The sequence below is a fragment of the Cucurbita pepo genome, chromosome LG01 (genome assembly GCF_002806865.2).
Source record: "Cucurbita pepo subsp. pepo cultivar mu-cu-16 chromosome LG01, ASM280686v2, whole genome shotgun sequence".
NCBI lineage: Eukaryota > Viridiplantae > Streptophyta > Magnoliopsida > Cucurbitales > Cucurbitaceae > Cucurbita > Cucurbita pepo.
Window position 1 is genome coordinate 19,762,153 of NC_036638.1, and position 26,262 is coordinate 19,788,414.

The 26,262-nt window shown below is 37.2% G+C and overlaps 9 protein-coding genes across 9 annotated transcripts; 4 read left to right on the forward strand and 5 right to left on the reverse strand.

Moving 5' to 3' along the window:
• Positions 1–232: 232 nt before the first annotated feature.
• On the forward strand, positions 233–1,460 carry LOC111802295 (peroxidase 31-like). Its single transcript, XM_023686609.1, has one exon. The coding sequence runs from the start codon at positions 403–405 to the stop codon at positions 1,366–1,368; it is 966 nt and encodes a 321-aa protein (XP_023542377.1). The 5' UTR covers positions 233–402; the 3' UTR covers positions 1,369–1,460.
• A 71-nt stretch (positions 1,461–1,531) lies between these two features.
• LOC111802278 (U-box domain-containing protein 40-like) lies at positions 1,532–4,932 on the reverse strand. Its single transcript, XM_023686584.1, has one exon. It carries the CDS (start codon positions 3,365–3,367, stop codon positions 1,730–1,732), a length of 1,638 nt encoding a protein of 545 aa, XP_023542352.1. The 5' UTR covers positions 3,368–4,932; the 3' UTR covers positions 1,532–1,729.
• A 110-nt stretch (positions 4,933–5,042) lies between these two features.
• Positions 5,043–8,861, reverse strand: LOC111802287. The gene is made up of 7 exons (XM_023686597.1): positions 8,523–8,861; positions 8,236–8,369; positions 7,746–7,795; positions 7,117–7,649; positions 6,894–6,974; positions 6,591–6,653; positions 5,043–5,271 (listed from the first exon to the last, which is right to left on the reverse strand). The coding sequence occupies exons 1-7, from the start codon at positions 8,565–8,567 to the stop codon at positions 5,188–5,190; spliced, it is 990 nt and encodes a 329-aa protein (XP_023542365.1). The 5' UTR covers positions 8,568–8,861; the 3' UTR covers positions 5,043–5,187.
• Positions 8,862–9,458: 597 nt separating this feature from the next.
• On the reverse strand, positions 9,459–12,358 carry LOC111776310 (ferredoxin-thioredoxin reductase catalytic chain, chloroplastic-like). The gene is made up of 6 exons (XM_023655768.1): positions 12,104–12,358; positions 11,768–11,880; positions 11,175–11,224; positions 10,996–11,067; positions 10,322–10,382; positions 9,459–9,940 (listed from the first exon to the last, which is right to left on the reverse strand). The coding sequence occupies exons 1-6, from the start codon at positions 12,195–12,197 to the stop codon at positions 9,896–9,898; spliced, it is 435 nt and encodes a 144-aa protein (XP_023511536.1). The 5' UTR covers positions 12,198–12,358; the 3' UTR covers positions 9,459–9,895.
• A 1,638-nt stretch (positions 12,359–13,996) lies between these two features.
• Positions 13,997–14,833, forward strand: LOC111803743 (metalloendoproteinase 1-like). The gene has a single exon (XM_023688305.1). The coding sequence runs from the start codon at positions 13,997–13,999 to the stop codon at positions 14,831–14,833; it is 837 nt and encodes a 278-aa protein (XP_023544073.1).
• A 1,458-nt stretch (positions 14,834–16,291) lies between these two features.
• On the forward strand, positions 16,292–17,203 carry LOC111803894 (metalloendoproteinase 1-like). The gene has a single exon (XM_023688543.1). It carries the CDS (start codon positions 16,292–16,294, stop codon positions 17,201–17,203), a length of 912 nt encoding a protein of 303 aa, XP_023544311.1.
• Positions 17,204–18,503: 1,300 nt separating this feature from the next.
• LOC111803987 (metalloendoproteinase 1-like) lies at positions 18,504–19,217 on the forward strand. Its single transcript, XM_023688660.1, has one exon. It carries the CDS (start codon positions 18,504–18,506, stop codon positions 19,215–19,217), a length of 714 nt encoding a protein of 237 aa, XP_023544428.1.
• Positions 19,218–20,604: 1,387 nt separating this feature from the next.
• LOC111804063 (metalloendoproteinase 1-like) lies at positions 20,605–21,322 on the reverse strand. The gene has a single exon (XM_023688782.1). It carries the CDS (start codon positions 21,320–21,322, stop codon positions 20,687–20,689), a length of 636 nt encoding a protein of 211 aa, XP_023544550.1. The 3' UTR covers positions 20,605–20,686.
• A 2,422-nt stretch (positions 21,323–23,744) lies between these two features.
• Positions 23,745–24,800, reverse strand: LOC111810202 (metalloendoproteinase 5-MMP-like). The gene has a single exon (XM_023696823.1). It carries the CDS (start codon positions 24,798–24,800, stop codon positions 23,811–23,813), a length of 990 nt encoding a protein of 329 aa, XP_023552591.1. The 3' UTR covers positions 23,745–23,810.
• Between the last annotated feature and the right edge of the window lie 1,462 nt (positions 24,801–26,262).

Genomic DNA, 26,262 nt, shown 5'->3' on the forward strand with positions numbered 1-26,262 from the left:
GGTTGTCACCGAACGGTGTGCAAGCTCGACACAGACCCCCAAAAAAAATAGATTGTGGGATCTGTTGGTTGTAGACTAACGATAATAAGTAACGGGTCAAACGTGGGACCAAGATAAGATGGTAGCATCAGATGCAAATGCAGTAGGAAACTGAAAGGCATATGGATGACATGTTTGGTGAAATCAGTGGAAGCGATGTAAGGTTTGTCCATAGAGATTAGAGTGAGGTGAGAGACATTTGGGTTCATCCACCTGCCTGCACCACGCCGTCGGCACCCAACGTATGGCCGCAACAATCAAAATCCTTCACCTACTGGGCCCTCTCAAGTCCCTGTCGTCTTCTTCTTCTTCTTTCCTCTTCTTCTTCAGTTCTCTTTCTCTCTCTCTCTCTCTCTCTCCGCCATGGCCTTTCTCCTTCTCCTTTTCCTCTCCGCCTTCACTCATTCCGCCACTGCCACTCTCTCCGCCGACTACTACCGCAATTCCTGTCCTGCATTCTCTCAGATCATCCGCGACACCGTCACCAACAAGCAAATCACCACCCCGACCACCGCTGCCGCCACCCTCCGCCTCTTCTTCCACGACTGTCTCCCCAACGGCTGCGATGCCTCCATCCTCATCTCCTCCACCCCCTTCAACTCCGCCGAGCGCGACGCTGACATCAACCTCTCCCTCCCCGGCGACGCCTTCGACGTCGTCGTCCGAGCCAAAACCGCCCTCGAACTCTCCTGCCCCAACACCGTCTCCTGTGCTGACATTCTAGCCACCGCCACTCGCGACCTCCTCACTATGGTTGGCGGCCCGTACTACACCGTCTTTCTCGGCCGAAAAGACGCTAAAATTTCCAGAGCCGCCGCCATTGAAGGCACTCTCCCCAGGCCCTCCATGAGTGTCTCTGAAATCATTGGAATGTTCGGCTCCAGAGGATTTTCCGTTCAGGAAATGGTGGCGTTAAGCGGCGCTCATTCGATTGGCTTCTCGCACTGCAAGGAGTTCACGTCTGGGATCTTCAATTACAGCAAATCGCCGCCCTATGACAGCCATTATAACCCTAGATTCGCATTAGGGTTACAGAGAGCTTGCGCTGATTACCAGAAGAATCCGACTCTGTCCGTTTTCAACGACATTATGACGCCGAACAAATTCGACAACATGTATTTCAAGAATTTGCAGAAGGGGTTAGGGGTTTTGAAATCCGACGGCGGATTTTACAGCGATTCAAGAACACGGCCGTGGGTGGAGAAATACGCTGCAGATGAGAGAGCCTTCTTCGAGGCGTTTTCTCGAGCAATGGTGAAGCTCGGTGGCTATGGCGTCAAAGTGGGAAACCAAGGAGAAATTAGACGCAGGTGCGATGCCTTTAACTGATCTAAATTCGTGTTTGATTCCAATTTCGATTCTATACCCCTCTTTTTTATTGTTTATGATTGATTATTATAAGATCCAAAGTAAAGTGAAGATATCGCCATTGTTCTGTTCCTTGTTCATCAAAATCATGAATGAATCTTACGAGCATTCAACTGAAATGAAATAAACAAACCCACAGATCATAATTTTAAGAAATGGAGTTCTTCAGATTGTAATGAACCAGAATTCTTTCACTTGGCATCTTCACTGGGAAGAAACAAAAAAGGGACCAAGTGAAGAAGAACAAGAAGAAAAAGGTTTATTTTCACTAATATTCACAACCCAAAATGATTTTTTTTTTTTAAATCCAAACTGTACAAATTCAGAACTCCGACGAGTTGGCGGAGGACCTATCCATTCCGTCGACCAGTCGACACCGAGTTTGGCTGCTGCTGGAAGAACCGGAGTCTAGCAGTTCCTCCCAATTCACATTCTCAGCTTCTTCCTCTCTGATTTTCATGGACTCCATGATCCTCTTCACCTTCTCTTGTAATCTTTCACTTCCGTTTTCCTCCACCGCCATGAAAACCTCCATTGCTCCGGCGGTTTTGGCCAGACCTTTGAACCGCAAATTACTGTAACTCAGTTCTAACAGAACCGCCACGCAACTCTCCCGTGTCGACTCGGAGTCCAACTCGTTCTCTCTTAACATACCCACTAAACATTCCACCGCGCCGGAGTTCAACAACGCCGCACGACCCTCGAAACACGCTGCTAAATTACACAATATCAGAAAAATCCGGCCGACCATGAGGCCGGATTTCACCATCCCGAGAAAAACCGGCACCGACCCAAGTTTCACTAGCTTCGAACGGTTGCTCTGAACTTGCGATAAGTGGTACAGAGCAAGAGCCGAGTCGTGTCGGGTCTGCTCCGAGTGGGATACCAACAGCCGTATCAATGACGGCAGAGCACCCAATACGCCGATCGCCGTCTTGTTGTCGTCGTCGAGAGCTAAGCTGAAAATGGCACCGGCGGCATGTTCTTGAACCTCCGGGGAACCCGTTTTAAGAATATCGATCAAATTGGGGAGAAATCCCGACCGTACGATCTTGACCTTGTTCATATTCTCTAAGGACAGATTCACAAGTGCTGCAACTGAATTCACCTGAATGCTGCTGTACCTTGAGACGATAAGAGACCGAAGAGCAGAGAGAATCAAAGGGGAACAGAGATAAAGCCTAGTGTCCTCTCGAATTCTCGTGATTTTTCTCAGCGTAACCACACCCTCTTCAATCTCAGTAACCTGAGGGCTTTTGAGCTTCGCGAGGATCTCTTCTTCTTCAGTGGAGTTCAGAGTAGAGATCTCACTTTCAGAGGAAGAACTCGGTCGAGTCGCGAGAGGAAGGGGCAGACTCGGAACGGCGGCGACAGATTGATCGGAGCTCGAGTAGAAATGAGATTCCCGACGAGTGACATCGGTGGCGGTGTGGTTGAATCGAACCACAGGATTCTCTGCAACCCCTTGAATCAATTCTTCATCGCTTTTCCTGTGGTCTGCCATGAACTTACCAACGAGCTTTTCGGCGGAGGAGAAATCGAGTGGCTTTGGGGGTTCAGAGGAGGAGTTTTTACACCAGTTGAAAATGGTAGATTTCAGAGCCAGATTCGGGATTACAGAGGTGAAATCCGGCTTCGAACCATCTAACAAAGTCGGCTTGAAGCCTAAATCTTTACAAACTTGAACACAGGCGGCCTCGAATGTGTGGCCAGAGGAGACAATTACAGGGTCCGCCATTAAAGACCCCGAAATGGGACAGAGCAATTCTTTCGGTATTTCCTTCAATTGGGGTTTGGACGAAAATGGGGAAGAAGACGACCGACTGAAGATCCGCCATTTCCGTGTAGGACTACTGGTTATCTCTGAAACTGCAACCGATGGAGAATTTTTCTCGAAAGCCCAAATAGGTTGAGTATGTCTATGGACCATAAACTTCATCAAACCCTCCTGAAACTCCATTTCAGACTTCCAGTCTCTCTACAAAACCCTTTCAACGACCGCAAAGAAGATGGCCTCTGTGACTCGTCAATGAAACGGCTACATGAATTGATCCTGAAGATCCATGAATTCTGTGGGTAACTGAACAGCGGCTGAGTTTTGGTGAAGTTCTAAACTAATAAAAATAAATAGGTAAGAGAAAACCCTCATAATAAATAGGCAAAGCAAAGAAATTTAAATTTCTAAAATCTTTTTTTTCTACTACCTAAGAAATTTAGAAAAACCCTCGTATTTATGCTACAATCTTCCAATAAAATGATAAATTGATTAAATATCAGTGGACAGTCAATTCAAACTGTAAAGAAAGATCAAGAACATTGGCCACACTACTCTTCTCTTCCTAACCCTAATTCAAATCTCAATTATGTCCTTTTAACTTTACAAAAAGGGTTCTTTTGTGCACAAAGTGGCAGATGACTTTTTCTTGACTGTTTCCTAAGTTAGTACCATATGAGATGTGTTTGGCCCTCCCTTTAGATTCCAAACAAAAGCCTATCCTTGGTTATTAATGAAAACAACCATATAAAGTTCAAATAAAAATTCCAACTAAAGTGGTGCAACAAAATATGATCTCTAAAACACCATATTGGCCCACTAAAGCCTGTAATAAACCGACCTTAGGAAAGGTAGTTTTCCTAAAGATACAATGAGAGAACTTGACAGTGCAATTAACCACAAACTCAATTTTTTTATGGTATGAGATTAAATAAGTGGGTAAAGGGTAGTACCTTTTAACTCTTTACTGCTTTCCATTCTTCTGTAAGCCAAAGCAATTAGTCCACATGTTACCACTCCGCTCTGCTTTCACTTCTCTCTAAGCAATAAACAAAACAATCCATTTGGCTTTATTCTCAATGGACTTTCAAGGAGGCATGGATGTAAAGTGTAAAAGCAAACTATTTAAAAGTAACTGATAGACTTTCTAAGAGCACTCTATCATTGTCATCGAGGAATCTGATGCTCTAATTCCAGTAAGGTCCAACATCACTTTTTGAACAAATTGAAAGAATAAACACAGATCAAGTTCACATTAAGAGAGGAGAGAGGAGAAAACCTTCACTAGCTACCCATGTTCTTTTCTTACAGAAAACTCCCCTGTTTTCTTCAGATGAAAACAGAAGCAGCCACGAAAGATCATATCACCAGAAACGTACACTACATGTGGCCGATCTTCTTGATCTCCTCTTATTCAGATGTTAATAAGAAAATAGTAGCCATTGAAGCAAACAAGCAAAGATATATGAAGTACCTTTTCGACTGGTGTGGCCAGTCACAATTCCTTCTTCCACAATGCTCTAGTTTGTAGCATGAGTAGCATCAGCAGAGTCATAATGAAGCCTTCTCGGTCTGTTCTACTACCTGGCATGTGAGAGAACGCACAAAAGCAACAAGTCTCATCTCAAGGTTCAAGCGTATCGGTGTAATTCAAGACGTGATGAGTTTCAAAGATTTGTCATCTAGTTGTGTTTTATGAAATTCTAATCTAATGAGACCTAATGAATTGGGTATTGATTTATTCCATTCTCAATACCTTATGAATAGGGTATTCAATGACTCCACTCTCAATAAGTAAATTGTTAAAAGTTCTATCCACGCATGCTAAGAACAGCACTAGTAAGGCAGAGGTCAATGAATGCACTATACACAATTGATTCTGCTGCTTAAATTTATCCTCAAAATGTTCATACATACAGATAAAAACATCCCCAAAGAGGGCTCTAATTTACAAAAGGAATACACCCGTAAACATTTCAGACGATAGACACAAGTGATCCAGAACTCTACGCTCGTCCAATTGAGAATGGTGGTGGCGGCCGCTGCTTAGAACGGGGCAACAGGGCAAGAAGAATCTTTTTCCTTGGTCCCTGTTAAATAGAAGTATCAAGTGAGGGTTCAAATTAAATTTCCAATGCATACAACAAGCTTGGATGATATTGAAGTTCCAAGTGAAATCATTAAACTAGACTAGTTAGGAGGCAACTACCACGTACACTGGTAAACTAGTTAGGAGGCAACTACCACGTACGTATAGAGTACTTTTATCAAATGATTTCATAGTGCATATGACACATTCTTCTTTGGCAGTACTAATAATCAGATAAATGATAATGCGACAGATGAAAACAATTACATAAACAATATAACATAGAAACCAAGCCACTTCAGACTATGGTAGTATTATTGACCCTATCAGTATCCTTTAGGAGCATTCGTTTAAGGTTTGTATGGAAAAACGACATCTAGAAATAAGATGAATTTGGTGGTACATAGATAGAAAACTTCAATAATACTGCATTAGTTGAATGGATCTTTGCTTAGGATTTCATATCTTCGTTGTTGTATTAATAAATTAGTAAAATTAAGTAAAATAAACCAATATAGTATGAACAGAAGTTTCAGAGTTGATAAATTAGTCATAAATAAGTTGATTTNTTTTTTTTTTTTTTTTTTTTTTTTTTTTTTGTTGTTGTTGTTGTTGAGAAGATTCAAACCTCGTCTCTGTCGAGATCATGTCTTAACTAATTGATGTAATCAATTCAAGTACAATAAAATGGTTGCTTCTTCAATGAAATTAGTTAATTTATCAGTTAACTAAAGTTAACTAAAATGACGTAAGACAAATTAGTAACTATTCAATATAATTTTAGTATCAATCAATATTAGCAGAGTTATTTTTTCAGTTAAGTATAATCAAAGTTAGAGTTCAAAAATTTGAAGTCATTGAAAAATAATTTAAAGATTAGGTAATTTTAACGTTACAAAGTAATTTATCAAAGTGTAGCAAATTAATTGATTCTGGAATTCAGTAATTATGAATTAAAACTAATTTACAAGCCCTATCTATCTCATATCCATTCCCATGAAAAATAGCTTTCAATTTTATTTAGTATACTCAAGCAACATTAGTAAGGCCTATAAAATTATAACACTTGGAAGCTCATGGAACATTCAAAATTCCAGTCCAGGACATGTTGAATAAATCCTAAGGCTATTCACTCGCAAACCCAACCCTTTGTCAACTTAAACTTGATGGTATGACACGCTAGTTCTCAACTAACAGGGTTTATCAAAATCGCAGTTAGGCAAGCACGCCACATACAGGACTAAAAGTAAGTTGGAAAGCAAAAAAATGTTTTTTCAATTAGAGTTTGAAAATCGTAGAAGGCCAGGGAAATGGAATTACCATTGGTATCCCCAACTCTTTAAGATCCTTGTCTCCCATCTGTCTCAAAGCTGTCATATCAATCTGCAAGATACAAGCATTAAAAAGTCCATAAACAAGCATAAGGAACACCATACATAACATTCATATGGTAAAAGAAACCCATTTGTTGTATGCTACAGAATCTACGTTCTACATCTTATAACGTTTTCTTTTTAACCAGATATAAACTTCTGATCGATTAATGAAAAAGAACTTTAACTTTCAAGAAAATACATACATTCGGCAATACTGAAAAACAATATACAAGCAGAGATGACTTACTTCTTCTGCCTGAAAATGAATGGAATATTTCCCCAAACCAAGTGAATTCAACAAGCCAGCAACAGAAAGAGAACCCTCCCCCTGTAAACAATCATTAACAAGGCTTATCAACAAAAGGCTCAATCCGGCATCAAAGATGAGCTAATCTATAAGATTATAGAACTTAATAAATTGAGTTGGCACATTAAATTAGGCCAATAAGCAAAACGGTCAAAGGGTGTACCATTGTGGAACTTCTCTGCATGCTCCCACTTATTGGTGGGATATCCTTAACTCCCTTGCCAGATACAGGGAGGGCGGCTTTCATTTTCCCAGGTGCAGAGTCTACAGACCTATAACTGTCAGCAACGCTGTTTTTGAAAAACCATTCACCTCTTGAACGATCAGCTTCCATCATAAATGAGGTTCTCCTAAACTCATCATTGTATCTAGGTGGTGAAAGCCCCATGGACCTTTTCATGATCCCATCTGGGGATCTAACTCTCAATCTATCAACATATGAAACAGCACTTTTCCTCTGCGACTGCTCTAGGTATAGATCATCGGCACTTTCTCCAGCATGTGGTCGCCTTATAAGATTGCTCCCTCGAAATTCATGCCTACCATGTAATACATCTCCACTAGTTGAGGCCAGCGAATTTTTTGATAATTGATGGTGTAAGCTCATCCTCCGGTGTTCTTCTCCACTACCAAATTTCTTGGATTGATTTTTGCGCATAAGTTTCAAGCGAAGATCATTTTGACCAACTCTGTAGGCTTTATTCAAATAAGAACAGAAGTAATCATGAGATCAAAGAAAACCAATACGTGTAGAAAAACATACAATAATATAAGCAGAGAATTTGCCAGTACCGTCTTTTCTTTCACCATTTGAACTCCAGGGAAAGCCATCTCCACGTTGCCTGCAAAGAGAATACTCAACTAAGGCATGCAAAATTCAGAATATATACTAGTTCAAAATTCGTAGATAAAATGAGGAGATTCATAAAGAATACAAATCCACAAAGTAATCATTGTATGAAAAATCAAAACTCCAACGACACAAAATATACTTCATAAAAAGGAACGTTATTATCTCTACAGCAGCACTTAAATTAGGGAGGTCTCAAGAGCATGAAATCAAATTAACTGAAGAAATAAGTGGCCAACAATTCGTTCAATTTTTCAAGTTAAAGTACACCATAAATGCAAGAAGAACCAACAAGGTGAAAGCTGAGAACAACTGAAAAAATACAGACTTACCGGAGATATGGGCTACGAAGAAAATAAAAGAAAAGGAAGAATGCCCGGATAGGTATATGCTAGTAATAGTCAATAGAGAAGTAGAGCAAAAGAAAGCAACCTCTTATTCGTGGACGAAAACAAATCTTCAGCATTATCAGCTGATCTCTCAAGATACCGTTTTCTTCTTGGCTCGGATCCAGAATCAATGTTCGATTGTGCGAAGTTTGAGGCTATACCTCCTCTCTTTATCACCTGAAAACGATGCGATCACAAAACGAAAAGCTCAGTAAGTGCAATAATCATCGATGACATAACTGGTACAAGAAAAACTAAAGGCGAACTCGAAAAATCTCTGGTTTCCTATTTACTTTTTAAAAAACGCTTGAACAAACTAAATGCGATTACCTGACCAGAGCGTCCGAGAGTGATGGTGACTTGGGGCCTCGACATCTCCGAGAAACGAGCGCGGTAGACCTCTGAAAAGGTCTGAGGGATCAACCTATCTAGCTAATTAAGACAAAGATGGATGGAACAGAATGAAAGGGAGAATTGAAAATTCATAAGCAGAAGTGCAACGAAACCCTAGAATAATAATCAAGCTGTTGTCAGGAATTGGGAAAGGAATGAAGAAGACGATGATGTTGAGGGGCGCGCGCTTACGGTTCGCGGCAATTGTTGAGCCAATTGGCGGAGTCAGTGTGGGCTGGGCTACAACGCCAGGGCACCTGAAATCGAAAATCGTAAAAGACCGAAATTTCGCATTTATATGAATAGTTTCTTAAGGAAATTACAAAAATATTTTTAATTATCCATAAAACAATATTACTATACTCAAAATTTCATATTAGTTTGTATTTATTATTTTTCTTGAACAATAATCAAATCAGAATTAAAATCTATTTAGTTTTAGGAGGCACTAATAGATATTATCATTAGAATTAAATTTACAATTTAACATTTAAAATATTTTCAAATATACATTAAATTTATCGGCTATTTACTCGACATTGCTACAAACTCCATTGACTGAATTAATTTTATTTCATGCCCTAAAATAAGATATTGCGACCTGTGCCAAGGTTCTTGTATTGGGATGAAAATTAGAGCCTCCTAAACATTATTAGTACGTATTTTTTTTACAATTCATTTACTAAATTATAAAAAAAAAAAAAAAAAAAATGGTTTCCTTTAGTTTTTAAAACTTAAACTAAGGATTTAGAAAAGAAAAAATAAATGCAAAATTCTACATTGTTCAAACCTCAAAATTACTCCGGTGGAAAATCGAACTTAAGAACCGAAAATTCAAGTAAGAAATTGGGGATTTACATTATGCTCACAATAGAATAGGAATAGCAACATCTTTATTGATTATAATTATTATTACTTTTCCAATCGCTCATCTCGAAAGTAAAAGGAAAAGGTATGGAGTATGCAAATTCAAACCTCTAATAACCCGAAAAGGAATACCTATCCATATAGGGTTCTTTCTCCTAACTCATATTTTTCACCACTAACCACTCCTGCATTGGATCCTCTCCCAAAACACCCATCCATGTATGGTTCTAGCCAAACTAAGCCAAAGGTCAAAACTTACATGTTACAAATACCATGGAAAAGAAATGTAATCATTTGTCAGTGGCAGATATGGCACAACAATTCATGATCTCATCAGCATGTAGTGTTACATACATAATTATACTTGTATATTTCCACCCCTTTCAATCATCATAGCACAGTATGAAGTACTGTGAATGAAATTAACAAGTGGAAATTGAAGGTTACATGTTTGCTGTTGTTGCCTTGATATCTTCCATGGTGATCACCTACAGAAAAGAGGAATCAGAAATCCAACGAGACCAGGAAAAAAGTATTCACAACAGAAACAATGGATAGTTGCAACATATGCAAAGTAAATAGCCATAATATTTGCAGTTTAGCTTAATATTCAATTTTTTCCGGCTAAAAGAACTTGTGACAATTCCCAACTTCACATCTAGCATAGTGTTCAAGGAGTGGAGCTTGTTAATGAAATTAATAAGAAAATTCAGTTGCATTCTGGAGTGGTAATAGTGTCTAACAATAAACCATACACCTTCCGGTAAATTGAATTGTCATTCAGTCTGTAGTCATTACATTGAGATTCTTTCCATGAATTAGAAGTATCAGTATAATCTTTCAGATCAAGAGTAACTGATAACAATTACCTGGTCGTTGCCTGCAAAGTCGTTCTCAGGAGTTAGGAAAAGCATGCAGTGACACTCTTTCCTGCCAAGAAAAAATTAATTTTCAGACCAGATGTGCCTGATATGGAATAAGATGAGTAACAGCGTCCTATCATCTACATTTCCTTGTTTCCTGAAACATTCCAATATCCAAGGGCTTTGAAAGTCAGCCTGTTATTACCATTTTCCTGGTATCGAATATAACACAAAAACAACCTTACTCGCTAGAGTGAACAGCTTGGTTATGTGTGACTAACCGACTACAAATTTAGTTTACCAGCTGACCATGGGAAATAGTTCTAACAAAGTCAGTTTATGAAAGATTTAAACCCTGCTCTTCATCCGCGAAAAATCAGTATAGGGCTCAAGGTATTTACTTCCAAGTTTAATAACCTAGTACTGTAAATCTCAACACCCATCATCTTAAGAAACAAATTAAAATGGATAGCCATAATCTCCCACCCCTTCTCTTTTCCTTCCTCTTTCATAAGAATAAAGACTTATAAAGCCGAATCATCCTAATGCAGATCATTCAGTCAGTCAATAAATCAAGTGAGAAACGTTTTATGAGTATAATGCAGACAGGCAGGTATATAGTTTCATGAATTCCAGATCGCAAAAAAGAAACTTCCCGATGATATAAGTGCATATTTTACCTTTCTCTCATTGGAACACATGGACAATTCCAAAAACCTTGTGCAACCTCAGCAGCTTTGTCATCATAATGCCTGAAAAAAAATAACCAAACTATTTAACTCTGAATTAAAGATAGTTTGAACTACCATTAGTTCCAGAAAATATTACACGATTTCTACAAAGCATTATAAACACTGACCGACAGGGACAGAGTGGTGCACCCAATGTATCTTTGTGATCTGCCAGTCCCTGTTTAGATCTAATATGAGCTTCTCTTACACTAGTTACAGATCAACGACATTCAATAAATTTCATCTAATGTCGATACAACTGTACCCATAAACATAATGGAGACTAAAAACAAAGATCCATTAGTACAGGTTCATCGAGTTATAAACTTCTGGAACTTATGCAATCAACTTGCCACAGTAAAACTAAACTCTTCCATCATGAACTTTATCAGCAATGTCAAGAAAAAATATTTCCAAAGAATATAGGTAATCAAATTTCCTTAAAGTTATCGTCTACCTTCGGGAGCACAGACCTATCAAAGTTTCTTCTCCTCTATTGCTTTACAAACTAATAAATAATTGCTCAATTTGAGAACGAGTAACTAGAAAACCTATCAATTCCTTGCGTGCAATCAATGAGATGTTCCATAAAGGTCAACAGATAAAACACAATCATGTAAGCCACTCAAACAACTTCATGACTACAGAAATAAGACAGAAAAATGAAAATTCCATTTATAAGTAACGGAAATAACACCACAAGAAAATCTCAGAAAATAACCTTGATTACAACAGCAGTAACCCCCTTGTCCACACAGAAATACGTTCCTGACTTGCGAGCATACTGCTCCGAGAATTTCCTCATTATTTCGACCGACTTGTCGGACGGTTCCCCTGAAGTAACAAAAAAATTACATTCGAATTATCTATATCCAAAAGCGGTAGACAGGAACAATAACAAGAAGAACAACTTTGTTGTTGGACATCTAAATGAATCCACAGAGAAAGATACAGCAAACAAAAATTGGCGCTAGAATGTCGCGATTTGAAAAGATAAATTCCATACAACAGTAAAACGAGATTTAGAATCAGTTTAAAAAACCGGCTATATAATTACCTTGAGCTCGAACGACATGGCTGTGACGGGAACGAACGCGGGAAGAACCGGAGAGTGGAACGACGATATTGAACGACGACGCTTGTAGAATCATTAGGACAAAGCAACGGAAAACGAGGAAGAGAAGAAATCTGTAAATTGGGAGGAGGAAGAAGAAGGATAATCTGTGGATTTGTTCATAGTTCTTTGTTTTTGTTGTTAAATATTGTGGGAGTAAAGGGATTATAATTGTAATTAATTTTCTGAAACGAAGATAATTGAATTTAATAGAAAATTTTGGGAGGACGCCATTCCACACATCCCAAATATCAGGGAGCGAGCTCTACGAACCACTCGGTTCGGATTTGATATGATTCCGGGCCTTGGGCCCATGACAAACCCGTCCATGTCATCGGCCCCATTATAATAACCATGAAATCTTTTTTTTTATTATTTTTTATTTTTATAATTCTATCTTCTAATTTGAAATCAATGCAAATAATAATAATAATAATAATAATAAAATTTAAAATTAAAAAATTAAAAATAAATAATTAGGTTCAAATATCATTATGATGCAAACTTTTTTTTATATTTTAATTATTGTAGTTTCACACATATCAATTAAATCATGGTACATTTAATAAATATAAAAAATTAGTTTTATGGTTAATTTATAACTGTTTACTAAATGCATGTTTTTAAATCGATCAAATTATCAAAGCGTTTTAAATTATGTATTAGTAGTAGTGGTTAGTAATTCGAGCCTCTGGCAAAGTGAATCGTTATTATTTTATTCTTACGCTATGATAAAACTTCACCCTATAATTTTATAAATTCTTCGTAAATAGTTTATAAAGATTTAATTCTAATTTATAAATTTTTTTTTTTTCAAACATGGAGACCCTACTTATAAACTAAAACCACAAGAGTAAACTCTCATAACGACCTATGATTGATAAATTATAAAAATGTTTTAAAATTGTATTGAACAGTAGAGCATAGTTAGCCACCGACATAAAACATCTATTGTCGCTGGTACCTTTAATCCAATTTATCTTTCATTGGATGTATGAAAACGAAATTGTATATATATATTTAGTTTTTGTGAGATCCTACCTACCAATAGTTATATGAGTAGTTGTTGTTATTCTCTTGCTTGCATATATAACGTCTTTTTTAAAATCTCTCTTTCGAAAATCTCTCTCTGCCCTCATTTTCTAAAACTTCCTTAAATCGAGGCCAGAAGTTTGAGCATACGTCGCTTAGCGGTAGGCGATGTACGAACGAATTGGCTTAGCTTACTCGTCGTTAGAAAGTGACTGCCGCACAATCGCAAGTCTGCAGCCATCAAGAGTGCAATTGTGTCTAGGAGTGGCAACAAGGATGCTGACTCCGAAAGTAGGTCGTTTGTGAGATCCTATGTCAGTTAGAGAGAGGAACGAAACATCGTTCGTAAGGAGGTAGAAATCTTAATTAATAGACGCATTTTAAAAACTGTGAAAGGAAAGCCCAAAAAGGAAATCACAAAGATGACAATAGAGTGAATTTGGGGTTGAGACAATATTTACTATTTTGTTTTCATCAAACACAAAAAATGATATCAATATCTCTATGAATTTATGTCCACGAGATCTTAGACATAATTAGAGTAACATGAAATCTTATCGAACATAGAATCGCAAGACAATGCCAGACTTTCAAATTATTTAATTTTGATGTACGCATATAGTAACTCAACCTTAGCTTTGTTTTTCTCCTTCATGCAATTTTCTTTCAAAAGGGCTCCCAACTCCAACCCATATTCATCACACACCCATCTTAATTTGTCTCTATCTTGTCGTGAACATGGATTTGACATCATGTCTCCAAGTGATGTTCATACTTGTCGCCGCCATAGCACCCCACGCCATCATGGCGCGCCATCTTCACACCCACAAGTTGTCCTCGTCTATATTTCCCCAACATCTCGTAGGAAGTGGGAAGGGCCACAACATAGAAGGAATCCACAACGTCAGAGCCTTCCTCCAACGTTATGGTTACTTGAGCACAAATGTGGAGACCAAAGCCAACGTCTTTGATGACAACTTGGAGTTTGCCATTAAGTCATACCAAAAATTCTTCAACCTCAACGTGAGTGGCATTTTGGATGCGGAGACTTTGCAGCTAATGTCGCAGCCTCGATGTGGAGTTCCCGACGTGTTCATCAACGAGACGGGCGGAGACGGGGGTCACCCCATAGGACTTCATTACAGATTTTTCAACGATTTGAAACCGAAATGGTCGGCGTCCAAATACAATCTGAAATACGCATTTGTTGGGAATAATTTTCCAGAACAGTACAAGAATACAGTGGTTCAAGCCATGATCAGCTGGAGTTTTAACAGTGTGTTTGCATTCTCAGAAGGTAGTACGGAGAACACAGATGTTAGAATAAGCTTTGAAGTAGGAGAGCATGGAGATGGGTCTCCTTTCAAGGACAACAATGGAGCACTGGCGCATGCTTTTGCGCCTGAAGATGGGAGACTTCACTTCAATGCGCAGTATGCTTGGGCGGATGGAGCTTATCCTGATAAGTTTGACGTGGGGAGTGTGGCATTGCATGAGCTTGGACATATTCTTGGGCTGGGCCACAGCGACATTAGAGACGCCGTCATGTGGCCATCTATGCCTCCTAATTTGAAGAAGGAGCTAAGCAGCGATGATGTTAGTGGAATCTCGGCTTTGTATGGTGCATTTGAGGAAGACTAGCACAACAGTTTGGAGATTCATTTGTTTCTTGTTTTCACCTTTAACACAATTGGAACAAGTTGCTATGCTATCTTATGCTGCAATTCTACACAAATAAAGCTTAATATAAGAGATTGCTTGTTTTGTTATTGATGCAACCATTAATCTTTTACTTTTTATACATCATTTCTTACTCAATACTTACTAAATCCCATGGTTGGTAGGCATGGGCCAGCTCTCCCCCACGGTCAACGAACAGGGTATCGTCACCATGGTCACATCCTTCACAACGTACAGTGTGATCGGATTGTGCATTGATGGGGGCTTGTAGAGATGTGTCTATGGGATGGGGTGGAGACGAGGTCTCCATTCATACCTTTTGTTTCAATTCTCGCTGCTCCAAAATTTTCTATTTATTTTTGCAGTATTGGTAGGGGATTCTCCTTGAAGATCGGGTTTCCCATCAGAGATTGACAGATGGGGACAGAAAATCTTTGTCCCATCCTCTTTTCATTTAGTTAAAGAAAAATCTCTCCTTCCTCCTTCATTTTCCCATTTCAACATGAATTCTCCGCCCTCCTTAAAATGGATTGGGCTAATTAAATAACCCAATTTTAGAGCTCCATTTCATAATAAATGATATAAATTTATTTAGGAGAAAGTTTGTAATTTAGGAATTTAAGGAGTATAAATTAATAGACTAAATTAAATAAGTCTGAAAATAGTCTTAAATTTTTATAAATTTTAATTAATACCTTTAAACTTGGAATAATAAATTAAAAAATATCCTTAAAATTAAAAAGAAAAAAAAAAATTAGGAGTAACTTTCAATTTTTTTAAGTACAAAAATACCCTTATTATTGATATTATGTTTAAAAAATACTCACGAAATTTTAAAAGTAGCATGCATCTTTTTTCCTTAATAAACAAAAAATCAAAATTTTTTATCAGTCCATGAACACTTCATAAATTATCTCAAAACTTTTTAAGGTTGATTTTCAAAGTTTATGAGTATTTTTTTTTTAAAAAATTAATTGGTTAAGATCTGCTTAGGTCCAGGAAGACAATATTTTCTAACTATGCGCTTGGGGTCTAAGAGGATAATATTTAGTAAAGGTGGACTTAGAATTGTTTCAATTTTTGTTCTTACCATAAACAGGAAGCAAGTAGGAAAAGAATCCATTGAAGATGATGAAAGAACATTTGTGTCTGTGTATGAATTTATGTCCACAAGATCCTTGATTTAATTATAGTATCATTTTGTGTGTGAATTTATGTCCACAAGATCCTTGATTTAATTATAGTATCATTTCATGGACAATGCCTGGCATTTAAATTATTTAATTTTGATGTATGCATATAGCAACTCAACCTTAGTTTTGTTTTGGTCCTTCATGCAATTTTGTTTTAAAAGGGCCCCAAACTCCAACCCATATTCATCACACACCCATCTTAGTTTGTCTCTATCCTGTCGTGAACATGGATTTGAAATCATGTCTCCAAGTGATGTTCATACTTGTCGCCGCCATAGCACCTCACGCCATCATGGCGCGCCATCTTCACACCCACAAGTTGTCCTCGTCTATATTTCCCCAACATCTTGTAGGAAGTGGGAAGGGCCACAACATAGAAGGAATCCACAACGTCAGAGCCTTCCTCCAACGTTATGGTTACTTGAGCACAAATGTGGATACCAAAGGCAACGCCTTTGATGACAACTTGGAATTTGCCCTTAAATCATACCAAAAATTCTTCAACCTCAACGTGAGTGGCATTTTGGATGCGGAGACTTTGGAGCTAATGTCGCAGCCTCGATGTGGAGTTCCCGACGTGTTCATCAACGAGACGGGCGGAGACGGGAACGGGGACAGGGATCACCCCATAGGACTTCATTACAGATTTTTCAATGATTCGAAACCGAAATGGTCGGCGTCCAAATACAATCTGAAATACACATTTGTTAGGAGTTTTCCGGAACAGTACAAGAGTACAGTGGTTCAAGCCATGATCAGCTGGAGTTTAAACAGTGTATTTGCATTCTCAGAAGGTAGTACGGACGACACAGATGTTAGAATAAGCTTTGAAGTAGGAGAGCATGGAGATGGGCATCCTTTCAAGAAGGGAAGTGGAGTATTGGCGCATGCTTTTGCGCCTGAAGATGGGAGACTTCACTTCAATGAGTGGCATGCTTGGGCGGATGGAGCTTATCCTGATAAGTATGATGTGGGGAGTGTGGCATTGCATGAGCTTGGACATATTCTTGGGCTGGGCCACAGCGACATTAGAGATGCCGTCATGTGGCCATCTATGCGTCCTAATACGAAGAAGGAGCTAAGCAGCGATGATGTTAGTGGAATCTCGGCTTTGTATGATGGATTTCAGGAAGACTAGCACAACAGTTTGGAGATTCATTTGTTTCTTGTTTTCACCTTTTAACACAATTGGAACAAGTTGCTATGCTATCTTATGCTGCAATTCTACACAAATAAAGCTTAATATAAGAGATTGCTCATTTTGTTATTGATGCAAGCATTCATCTTTTACTTTCTATACATCATTTCTTACTCAATACTTACTAAATCGTAAATCCCATGGTTCGTTGGCATGGGCCAGCTCTCCCCCACGGGGTACCGTCACCATGGTCATGTCCTTCACAACGTATAGTGTGATTGGATCGTGCATTGATGGGGGCATGTGTCTATGGGATGGGGGTGGAGACGAGTTCTCCTTCTATTTCAATTTTCATTATTTCAAAATTTTCTATTTATTTTTGCACTATTGGTAAGAGATTCTCCGTGAAGATCAGGTCTCTCATCAAAGATTGACAGATGGGGGCAGAAAATCTTTGTGCTGTCCTCATCTTCATTTAGCTAAAGAAAAATCTCTCCTTCCTTCTTCGTTTTCCCATTTCAATGTGAATTCTCCACCTTCTTAAGATGGATCCCGCCAATTAAATAAACATCTAAAGCCGAATTTTAGAGCTCCATTTTATAATGAATGATATAAATTGATTTAGGTGAAAGTTCCTAATTTAGGAATTTAAGAAAGAGTATAAATTAATAGGCTAAATTAAATACGTCTAAAAAATAGTCTTCAATTTTTATAAATTTTAATTAATACATTTAAACTTTGAATAATGAATTAAAAAATATCCTTAGAAAAAAAAAAAAAAGTTAGCAGTAACTTTCAACTTTTTTTATTATTATTATTTTATTTTTTAAGTACAAAAACACCCTTATTATCTCCAAACTTTTTAATGTTGATTTTGAAAGTTTATAAGTATTTTTTTTTTCTAAAAAAATTAATTTGTTAAGACGCTTGGATCTGACAATATTTTCTAACTATGTATTTGGGGTCTAAGAAGATAATATTTAGTAAAGGTAGACTTAGAATTGTTTCAATCTTTGTTCTTACCATAAACAGGAAGCAAGTAGGAAAAGAATCCATTGAGGATGATGAAAGAACATTTCTGTCTATGTATGAATTTATGTCCACAAGATCCCCTATTTAATTATAGTATCATGAAATGGAAATGCCTGACATTCAAATTATTTAATTTTGATGTATGCATATAGCAACTCAACCTTAGTTTTGTTTTGTTCCTGCATGCAATTTTCTTTTAAAAGAGCCCCCAACTCCAACCCATATTCATCACACGCCCATCTTAGTTTGTCTCTATCTTGTCGTGAACATGGATTTGACATCATGTCTCCAAGTGATGTTCGTACTTGTCGCCGCCATAGCACCCCACGCCATCATGGCGCGCCATCTTCACACCCACAAGTTGTCCTCGTCTATATTTCCCCAACATCTTGTGGGAAGTGGGAAGGGCCACAACATAGAAGGAATCCACAACGTCAGAGCCTTCCTCCAACGTTATGGTTACTTGAGCACAAATGTGGATACCGAAGGCAACGCCTTTGATGACAACTTGGAATTTGCCCTTAAATCATACCAAAAATTCTTCAACCTCAACGTGAGTGGCATTTTGGATGGGGAGACTTTGGAGCTAATGTCGCAGCCTCGATGTGGAGTTCCCGACGTGTTCATCAACGAGACGGGCGGAGACGGGAACGGGGACGGGGATCACCCCATAGGACTTCATTACACATTTATCAATGATTTGAAACCGAAATGGGGGACGTCCAAATACAATCTGAAATACGCATTTGTTGGGAGTTTTCCAAAACAGTACAAGGCTACAGTGGTTCGAGCCATGCACAATTGGAGTTCAAAAAGTGGATTTAAATTCACAAAAGGTAGTGCGAATAAGGCAGATGTTAAAATAAGCTTTGAAGTTGGAGAGCATGGAGATGGGCATCCTTTCAAGGAGGGAAGTGGAGAATTGGCGCATGCTTTTGCGCCTGAAGATGGGAGACTTCACTTCAATGCGCGGGAGGCTTGAGCGGATGGAGCTTATCCTGATAAGTATGATGTGGGGAGTGTGGCATTGCATGAGCTTGGACATATTCTTGGGCTGGGCCACAGCAGCTTTAGAAACGCTGTCATGTGGCCATCTATTGGTCCTAATTTTGTGATGGGCCTAAACAACGATGATGTTGATGGACTCTTGGCTTTGTATAATGGATTTAGGGAAAAATAGCACAACACTGTGGAGATTCATTAGTTTATTGTGTGAGCTTTAACGCAATTGGAACAAGCTGCTATGCTATCTTATGTTGTAATTCTCTCGAAATAAATAAGCTTAACAAGAGATTGCTCATTTTGTTATTGATGCAAACATTTGTCTTTTACTTTTTTTTTTTTTATTTCGTATTTCTCTTCTTTATACTTAGTTTGGATATGTCGTCCCGTGGTTCATAGGCATGGGCCAAATCTCCCCCACGGCCAATGAATGGAGTACCATCACCATGGTCATGTCCTTCAAATCTACCGTGTGATCGGATCATGCATTGATGGAGGCTTGTAGAGATGTCCATGGGTAGAGACAAGTTCTCCATTCTTGCCTCCTATTTCAATTCTCATTACTCTGAAATTTTCTATTTATTTTTATAGTATTGGTGGAGATTCTCCGTGAAGATCAAGTTTCCTGTCAGAGATTGGCAAAGATTTAGTGGGGTCAGAGGTTGGAATAAAGATGGGGACAGAAAATCTTTGTCCCTGTCCTCGTCTTCATTTAACTAATAGAAATAAATATCTATCTTTCCTCTTTCATTTCCCATTTCAACCTGAATTTTCCACTCTGGATGAATCCAACTAGTTAAATAAACATCTAAAGTCCATGGTTTGAAAACTAGAACTACCCGCTCCATTTTATAATGAATGACTTAAATTGATTTACGTGTGAAAGTTCATAATTTAAGAATTTGAGAAAGAGTATAAATTAATAAGTCAAAAAAAAAAAAAAATTCTAAACTTTCATAAATTTTAATAATACTTTTAAACTTGGAATGAATAAAGTGAGTATTTTGTTTAAAAAATACTTGAATTAAAAAAAAAAAAAAATCCTTAATATCCTTCAACTTTTTTAAAAGTACAAAAATACTCTTATTATTAGTAGTATATTTAAAAAATAATCATGAAATTTTAAAAGTAACCCGAACACATTTTTTTTCCTTTATAAAAAAATTCAAAAATTTTTACCAATCTATCAATACCTCATAAATTATCTTCAAACTTTTTAATGCTGATTTTAAAAGTTTAGGAGTATTTAAAAAAAAAAAAATTGTGATATTCTCCATATATAAATAATTAATTAATTAAGAGAAAAGAGAAAGATATTCTTATATATATCTATATAATTGGTTAAGATATATATGATTGGACATTAATTAATAGGCTAAAAAAGAGTTATTTTATTTTATTATATTATTTGAGCTTGGATTGTTTATTGTATGACATTAGTAGTCGTAATCAGAATCCATATAGAGCTTTAATTCCATTGATATCATCAGCTTGCAGTTCTTTCTTGACAGTTCCAGAACTAATGGATGGGTACATAATGGCCTGTACAACATTGCTGTGTCCAAGCCCAAGGATATGCCCCATCTCATGCACCGCCACACTTTCCAAGTCAAATGCATTAGGAGCAGCGCCAATGACATAACTGTCATCCGCGTCGAAGTGAAGCCTACCGTCCGTCGGTGCAAAGGCATGGGCCAGCGTGCCCCCCTTACCATCAAACGGGTATCCATCTCCATGGTTCAGTCTCGCAAAGGTTATTGTGATGTCTGCAGGGTCAGAGCTGGGGACCTCTGTAAATGTGAATGGGGTCACTGCCGCCCACCTGCCGCAAGCGCTAGCCACTGGGGGCTTCCCATTAGTTGGGAAGCCCGTAAGGAATTTATAGGTGAGACTGCGCTTGGAAGGAGGCCATTTGGGGTTGCCTTGGAAGAACGAGTAGCGAGAAACCTTGTGGAATTTTATACGATGTTGGGTTTTGTTGTAACTCTCTTCGGCCCAACATCCGTCTGAACCAGGGAACAACGACAACACCACAAGGACAACCCCCAAAAACAACGTTGTTTTAAAAGCTTTCGAGGATGCCATTGTTATATGCAACCTACTACACAATTTCCACCCTATTTATACCCAACAAACAATGTTCTACTTTCACGTCTCTCTTGGTTATTTTAATACGCATTTTTAATGGCTTTAATTACTTATGTAAATATATTTAGCATTCCAAGGTTTAAAAATGAATGTTTTTACCATGCTTGATTTTTTTAGAGGATATTTTCTCCATAAAAGTCAGCTCTTTTTATTTATGAATATATGTCATGTTTGGAAAATTTCAAAATATTTAATTATATTATTTCTTCGAAATTTACGAAAATTTTAAGGTATTGAAAATTTTCGAATGAATGGGTTTGAAGTTCGTACGAAAAAAAAGTAAATTTTTTAGAAGGAAAAAAAAAATAAAAGTAATATTGATAATTTGGTTTTGCAAAATTTTATAGGCTAATTGTGTTTAGCATAGTGTTTATAGTTTTTAATGAGAGTTGAAAAATTAATGATAGACCAATATTAATTTTTTACAATTCTATTTAAAATATTTTCTATAATTGAATCTCACTAATTTTATAATTAAAAAAAAAAAAAGTGACAAAAGGAACTAGACGTTAATTTTGCCACTACTGGCGGTCGAAGGTTTTTTAGAACGAGTCACAAGTGTTTAGACTAGAATCCAGTCATAGAATCAAATCGTGTAATACAAATGATTGAGATGAGCTCAGCAAAGTTAAAAGATAAATAATGGTTGAAATAAAGCACGTTTAACCATGTAGTTTCTATTATTGAGCCACCAAAATGGAGAGTACATGTTGTTAGTATAGGTAATGACTTCATTTTCTTAGGCTTTTTTTAGTCATCTTATCTTGAAGATGGTTCTGATTCAAATGTAGTCTCCATTCATGCCATGACCTTATTAGTATAATTAAAGAAGGTTTAAATAGATAATTTCATTCCTGGAAAAATTAAAAAAAAAATGATAATTTCCTTGATTTTTTATGTGAGTTTTTTATTCTTAGTCCTCCTTTCATTAATATATATGGAGTGCATTAAATAATTAATTTGAAATTAAAATGTGTATTAAAACTACAGGCATAGTGCATGGTCCAAACTAGTAGAAAAATATTTTTATTATATTATGATAAATAAATAAAAAAAAAAAGCAACAACTTTTCTCAAAATTAAAAATAAATAAATAAATAACAACAACCAATGAAATTTAAAAAAAAAAAAATTAATAAATAATATAAGATTAAAAGTCAAACCTTTTAAATGGGATTCTAAGAATTAATAACTATAGGCTAATCTAGCGGTCAATGAAGCATGTAAAATGTAACTTTGATGAATACGCTTTTAATTCTATGGTGATTTCTTAAGTAGAAAATTAGAACACGAATGGTAAATCTCAAGCATAATATAAGTCAACTCTTGAATAATTTCATAATTTTATTTTATTTTATTATAACCGATTATGAAGCAAAAAAGGGTGAATAAGTTTTTATCTTCCTTGAAAGAGTTTTCGAGAATGATGACTAGTTTTAAGTGAGGGAGAATGTCACAACCATATTAAGTAGGTTGTGACTCTCACATGTGACCACAAGGCGTCGACCCTCATGTGGCCCGCACTGTGTGAAGGTCACAACCTACCATGTTCTTAGTATGGTTGTGATATTAAACACGTAACTACTTGCCTTATAGGGTTTTAATCGTCTAATTTCTAACAATTGACTTTTATTGAAGAGAGTTGTACGATGTGGGGTTACAAGTTTTCGTGAACCTTATTTTACTATTAATATAGTAATAGTAATGTGATACCCGAGTAAATGATATATGAATGGACCAAGACTACATCTAAATGAGAACTGAAGATAAGATAATTAGGAAAAACTTAAAAAGAATTGAAAGTCACTACTTATACTAATAAGTGAGTTCTCGATTTTTTTTCTTACATGGTAACTATTAGTTACTCTATATTATCGAGTAGAAGTAAACCGGTAGGCGATAAGTTTTTTTTTTTTTTTTTTTTTTTTTTTTCAAAAATTAAAATAAAGATTGGGTTGAAATTAAAAGATTTCGAAGCATATTTTAACCCTAAAATATAAACCAAACCCATTAAATGACAACAGAAAAGATAGACAGTAACCATCCAAGTCCATTGCTAGTAGATATTATATGTTTTGGCTTGTTACGTACAATTGTCAGATTCACAGTTTTAACACGCGTCTTTTAGGGAGAGGTTTCGAGACACTTAAAAAGAATATTTTGTTCTCCTCTTCAACTGACGTGGGATTTCACAATTCCCATTTTCATGACTTTATATTTTGTTTTCTCAAAATGGCCAAAATAAATAAGATATATTCCCGACAAGATAGAGAGGTTTTCTAGTACGAAAATATGATCCAAGAAACAAACTATCATTCTTATGTTCCGGACGAGATAGAGAGGTTTTATATAACTTGAAGATAGATTTTTATTTATTTCACAATTGTTGAATACAATTACATTATAGATAAGTGTAATTAATGAATCAAAGTTGATATAGAGCCCTAATCCCAGCTATGTCATCCCCATGCAAACCCTTAGTAACTCCCTCCGATATGCTTGGGAACATAATAGCGTTTTCAATGGAGCTATGTTGAAGCCCTAGAACGTGCCCAATCTCATGCAACGCAATAGTCTCCACATCAAAATAACCATCAACAGCTCCCACAGACCAAGCCTCATCGCCATCAAAGTGAAGCCTGCCGTCCGTGGGCGCATAAGCATGCGCCAGAATCCCCCCCGCACCATCAAACGGCACATCATCTCCATGGTCTCCTATTTCAAAGCTTATTTTGATATCAGCTTTTGTATGGTCAAAGACACGTGAAAATGTGAAGTGGGTATTGAAAGCCCACTTGGAAAAAGCTCTTGACACTGCCATCATTGCTTCAAAGGGATACCCTGGAAGAAATGCATAGGTCAAGTGGAACTTTGAAGGCGGCCATTTGAGGTTTCCTTCAAAGAAAGCAAAGTGAGCCACTAAGTGAAAATGGGCATGCATTTTTGGCTTCCTTTCCCTTCCCCATCTCATCCAAGTTGTGCCATTTATAACATCTTCAACCCCACATCGTGGCTTCCCCATTTGAGCTAATGTGTTGGCGTCCAAAATTCCAGAGGCAACAAGGTTGAAGTTTTTTTGGTACGTTTTGACGGCGGATTCCAAGGCATTATCAAAGGTGTCATCATGATCCATGGCGTTGGAGTGTTTTTGGACATTGGTAATGTAACCAAAGCGTTGAAGGTACTTTTTTATCCGATGAATGCCTTGGGCTGTGTCACCCAAACGACATCCTTGGAGATTCTTAAGAAACAAGGAAGACGTGTTCGTGGCGTGGGAATTATGATTCAAAATGATCGGAGATGAGCCCACAGCTTCCGATTCTGAGTGGCATTGGACCGACGCGATGTCGAAACGAGGGAAGAGGGAAGGGAGGAGAAGGGTGAAAGCGAGGAGTTGAAGGGGTTTGGAAGCCATTGGTGCATAATAGATGAGATTGTGGAGGCAATTTATAGAAAATGAATAGCAAGGAGGAAGATGATGTGGTAACGTGTGGTGGATTGATATGAGGGAAGATATGAGTTTGGCCAATTTTGGTTTGTTTATTATTATTTTATTTTCGTATAATGTGGGAAGTCTTATGGCGTTACGTGTAGGTATGAAGTTAATTCAAAATCAAAGAGGAAGCTTATGAGATTTTTGGATTTGCTTATTTTCTTTGATCTATTCCATTTATCACTAATTTCACATGTTAAATAATTTGGAAATTCTTCTAGAATTATTCAATCAACAACCTAACCTAATTCATTATAAATTTTTTGGTTGGGTTTAGTGAGTTATCAAATATTTATATTTAATAAAGTAAAATGTGAGTTCGTAAAATATATAATAAAAGTAATATGTTTATTTAACGTGCGAGGTCCACGAACAGAGAATTCATATTTACATCGGGAATGAAGTAAAAGAAAAGAGATATTTATTTCTATTAGCTAAACAGGGACAAGGATTCTCTATCCCCATCTTTGTCCCCTCCTCCGACCCCCCTAAGTCTCTACCAATCCTTGACCGGAAACTCAATCTTCATTGATTCTGCAAAAATAAATTGAAAATTTTGCGGTAATGAAAATTAAAATACGAGATAGGGACATGGACTCCTTGTCCTTCCCCTCCCCATCCCATAGACATGTCTACATGTCCCCATCTCACAATAAGTTTTAAAGGACATGACCATGATGATGGTACCCCGTTTGGGAGAGAGCTGACCCATGCCTACGAACCATCGGACGACATGTCCAAGCTAAGTATAAACAAGAGAAACGTCGATGAATATTGAGTAGGAAATGATGTATAAAAAGTAAAAAAAAAAAAAAACAATATTTGCATCAATAACAAAATGGACAATCTTGAAGATAAGCATAATATTTCCAATATCCCATAACTAATAAGCTTATTTATTTCAGGAGAATTACAACATAAGTTAGCATAGCAGCTTGGAACTAATGAATCTCCAAAGTGTTGTGCTATTATTCTTCCCTAAATCCATTATACAAAGCCAAGAGTCCATTTAACATCATCGTTGTCTAGGCCCGTCACAAAATTAGGAAGAATTGATGGCCACATGACAGCGTATCTATATCCCCATCTTTGTCTCCACTTCCNGAGGAGTTGAAGGGGTTTGGAAGCCATTGGTGCATAATAGATGAGATTGTGGAGGCAATTTATAGAAAATGAATAGCAAGGAGGAAGATGATGTGGTAACGTGTGGTGGATTGATATGAGGGAAGATATGAGTTTGGCCAATTTTGGTTTGTTTATTATTATTTTATTTTCGTATAATGTGGGAAGTCTTATGGCGTTACGTGTAGGTATGAAGTTAATTCAAAATCAAAGAGGAAGCTTATGAGATTTTTGGATTTGCTTATTTTCTTTGATCTATTCC

Excerpts from the sequence above, each read along its gene's own strand:
- LOC111804063 (XM_023688782.1), bottom strand. The coding sequence starts at position 21,322 with ATGGCATCCTCGAAAGCTTTTAAAACAACGTTGTTTTTGGGGGTTGTC.
- LOC111810202 (XM_023696823.1), bottom strand. The coding sequence starts at position 24,800 with ATGGCTTCCAAACCCCTTCAACTCCTCGCTTTCACCCTTCTCCTCCCT.
- LOC111803743 (XM_023688305.1), top strand. The coding sequence starts at position 13,997 with ATGGCGCGCCATCTTCACACCCACAAGTTGTCCTCGTCTATATTTCCC.
- LOC111802295 (XM_023686609.1), top strand. The coding sequence starts at position 403 with ATGGCCTTTCTCCTTCTCCTTTTCCTCTCCGCCTTCACTCATTCCGCC.
- LOC111803894 (XM_023688543.1), top strand. The coding sequence starts at position 16,292 with ATGGATTTGAAATCATGTCTCCAAGTGATGTTCATACTTGTCGCCGCC.
- LOC111802278 (XM_023686584.1), bottom strand. The coding sequence starts at position 3,367 with ATGGAGTTTCAGGAGGGTTTGATGAAGTTTATGGTCCATAGACATACT.
- LOC111776310 (XM_023655768.1), bottom strand. The coding sequence starts at position 12,197 with ATGATTCTACAAGCGTCGTCGTTCAATATCGTCGTTCCACTCTCCGGT. Across the intron at positions 11,225-11,767 it reads TTACTGCTGTTGTAATCAAG|GGACTGGCAGATCACAAAGA; the intron begins GTTATTTTCTGA and ends AGATCTAAACAG. Across the intron at positions 11,068-11,174 it reads GCACCACTCTGTCCCTGTCG|GCATTATGATGACAAAGCTG; the intron begins GTCAGTGTTTAT and ends ATTTTTTTTCAG.
- LOC111802287 (XM_023686597.1), bottom strand. The coding sequence starts at position 8,567 with ATGTCGAGGCCCCAAGTCACCATCACTCTCGGACGCTCTGGTCAG. Across the intron at positions 8,370-8,522 it reads CTCTCGGACGCTCTGGTCAG|GTGATAAAGAGAGGAGGTAT; the intron begins GTAATCGCATTT and ends CATCGTTTTCAG. Across the intron at positions 6,975-7,116 it reads TGCAGAGAAGTTCCACAATG|GGGGAGGGTTCTCTTTCTGT; the intron begins GTACACCCTTTG and ends GATTGTTTACAG.
- LOC111803987 (XM_023688660.1), top strand. The coding sequence starts at position 18,504 with ATGGATTTGACATCATGTCTCCAAGTGATGTTCGTACTTGTCGCCGCC.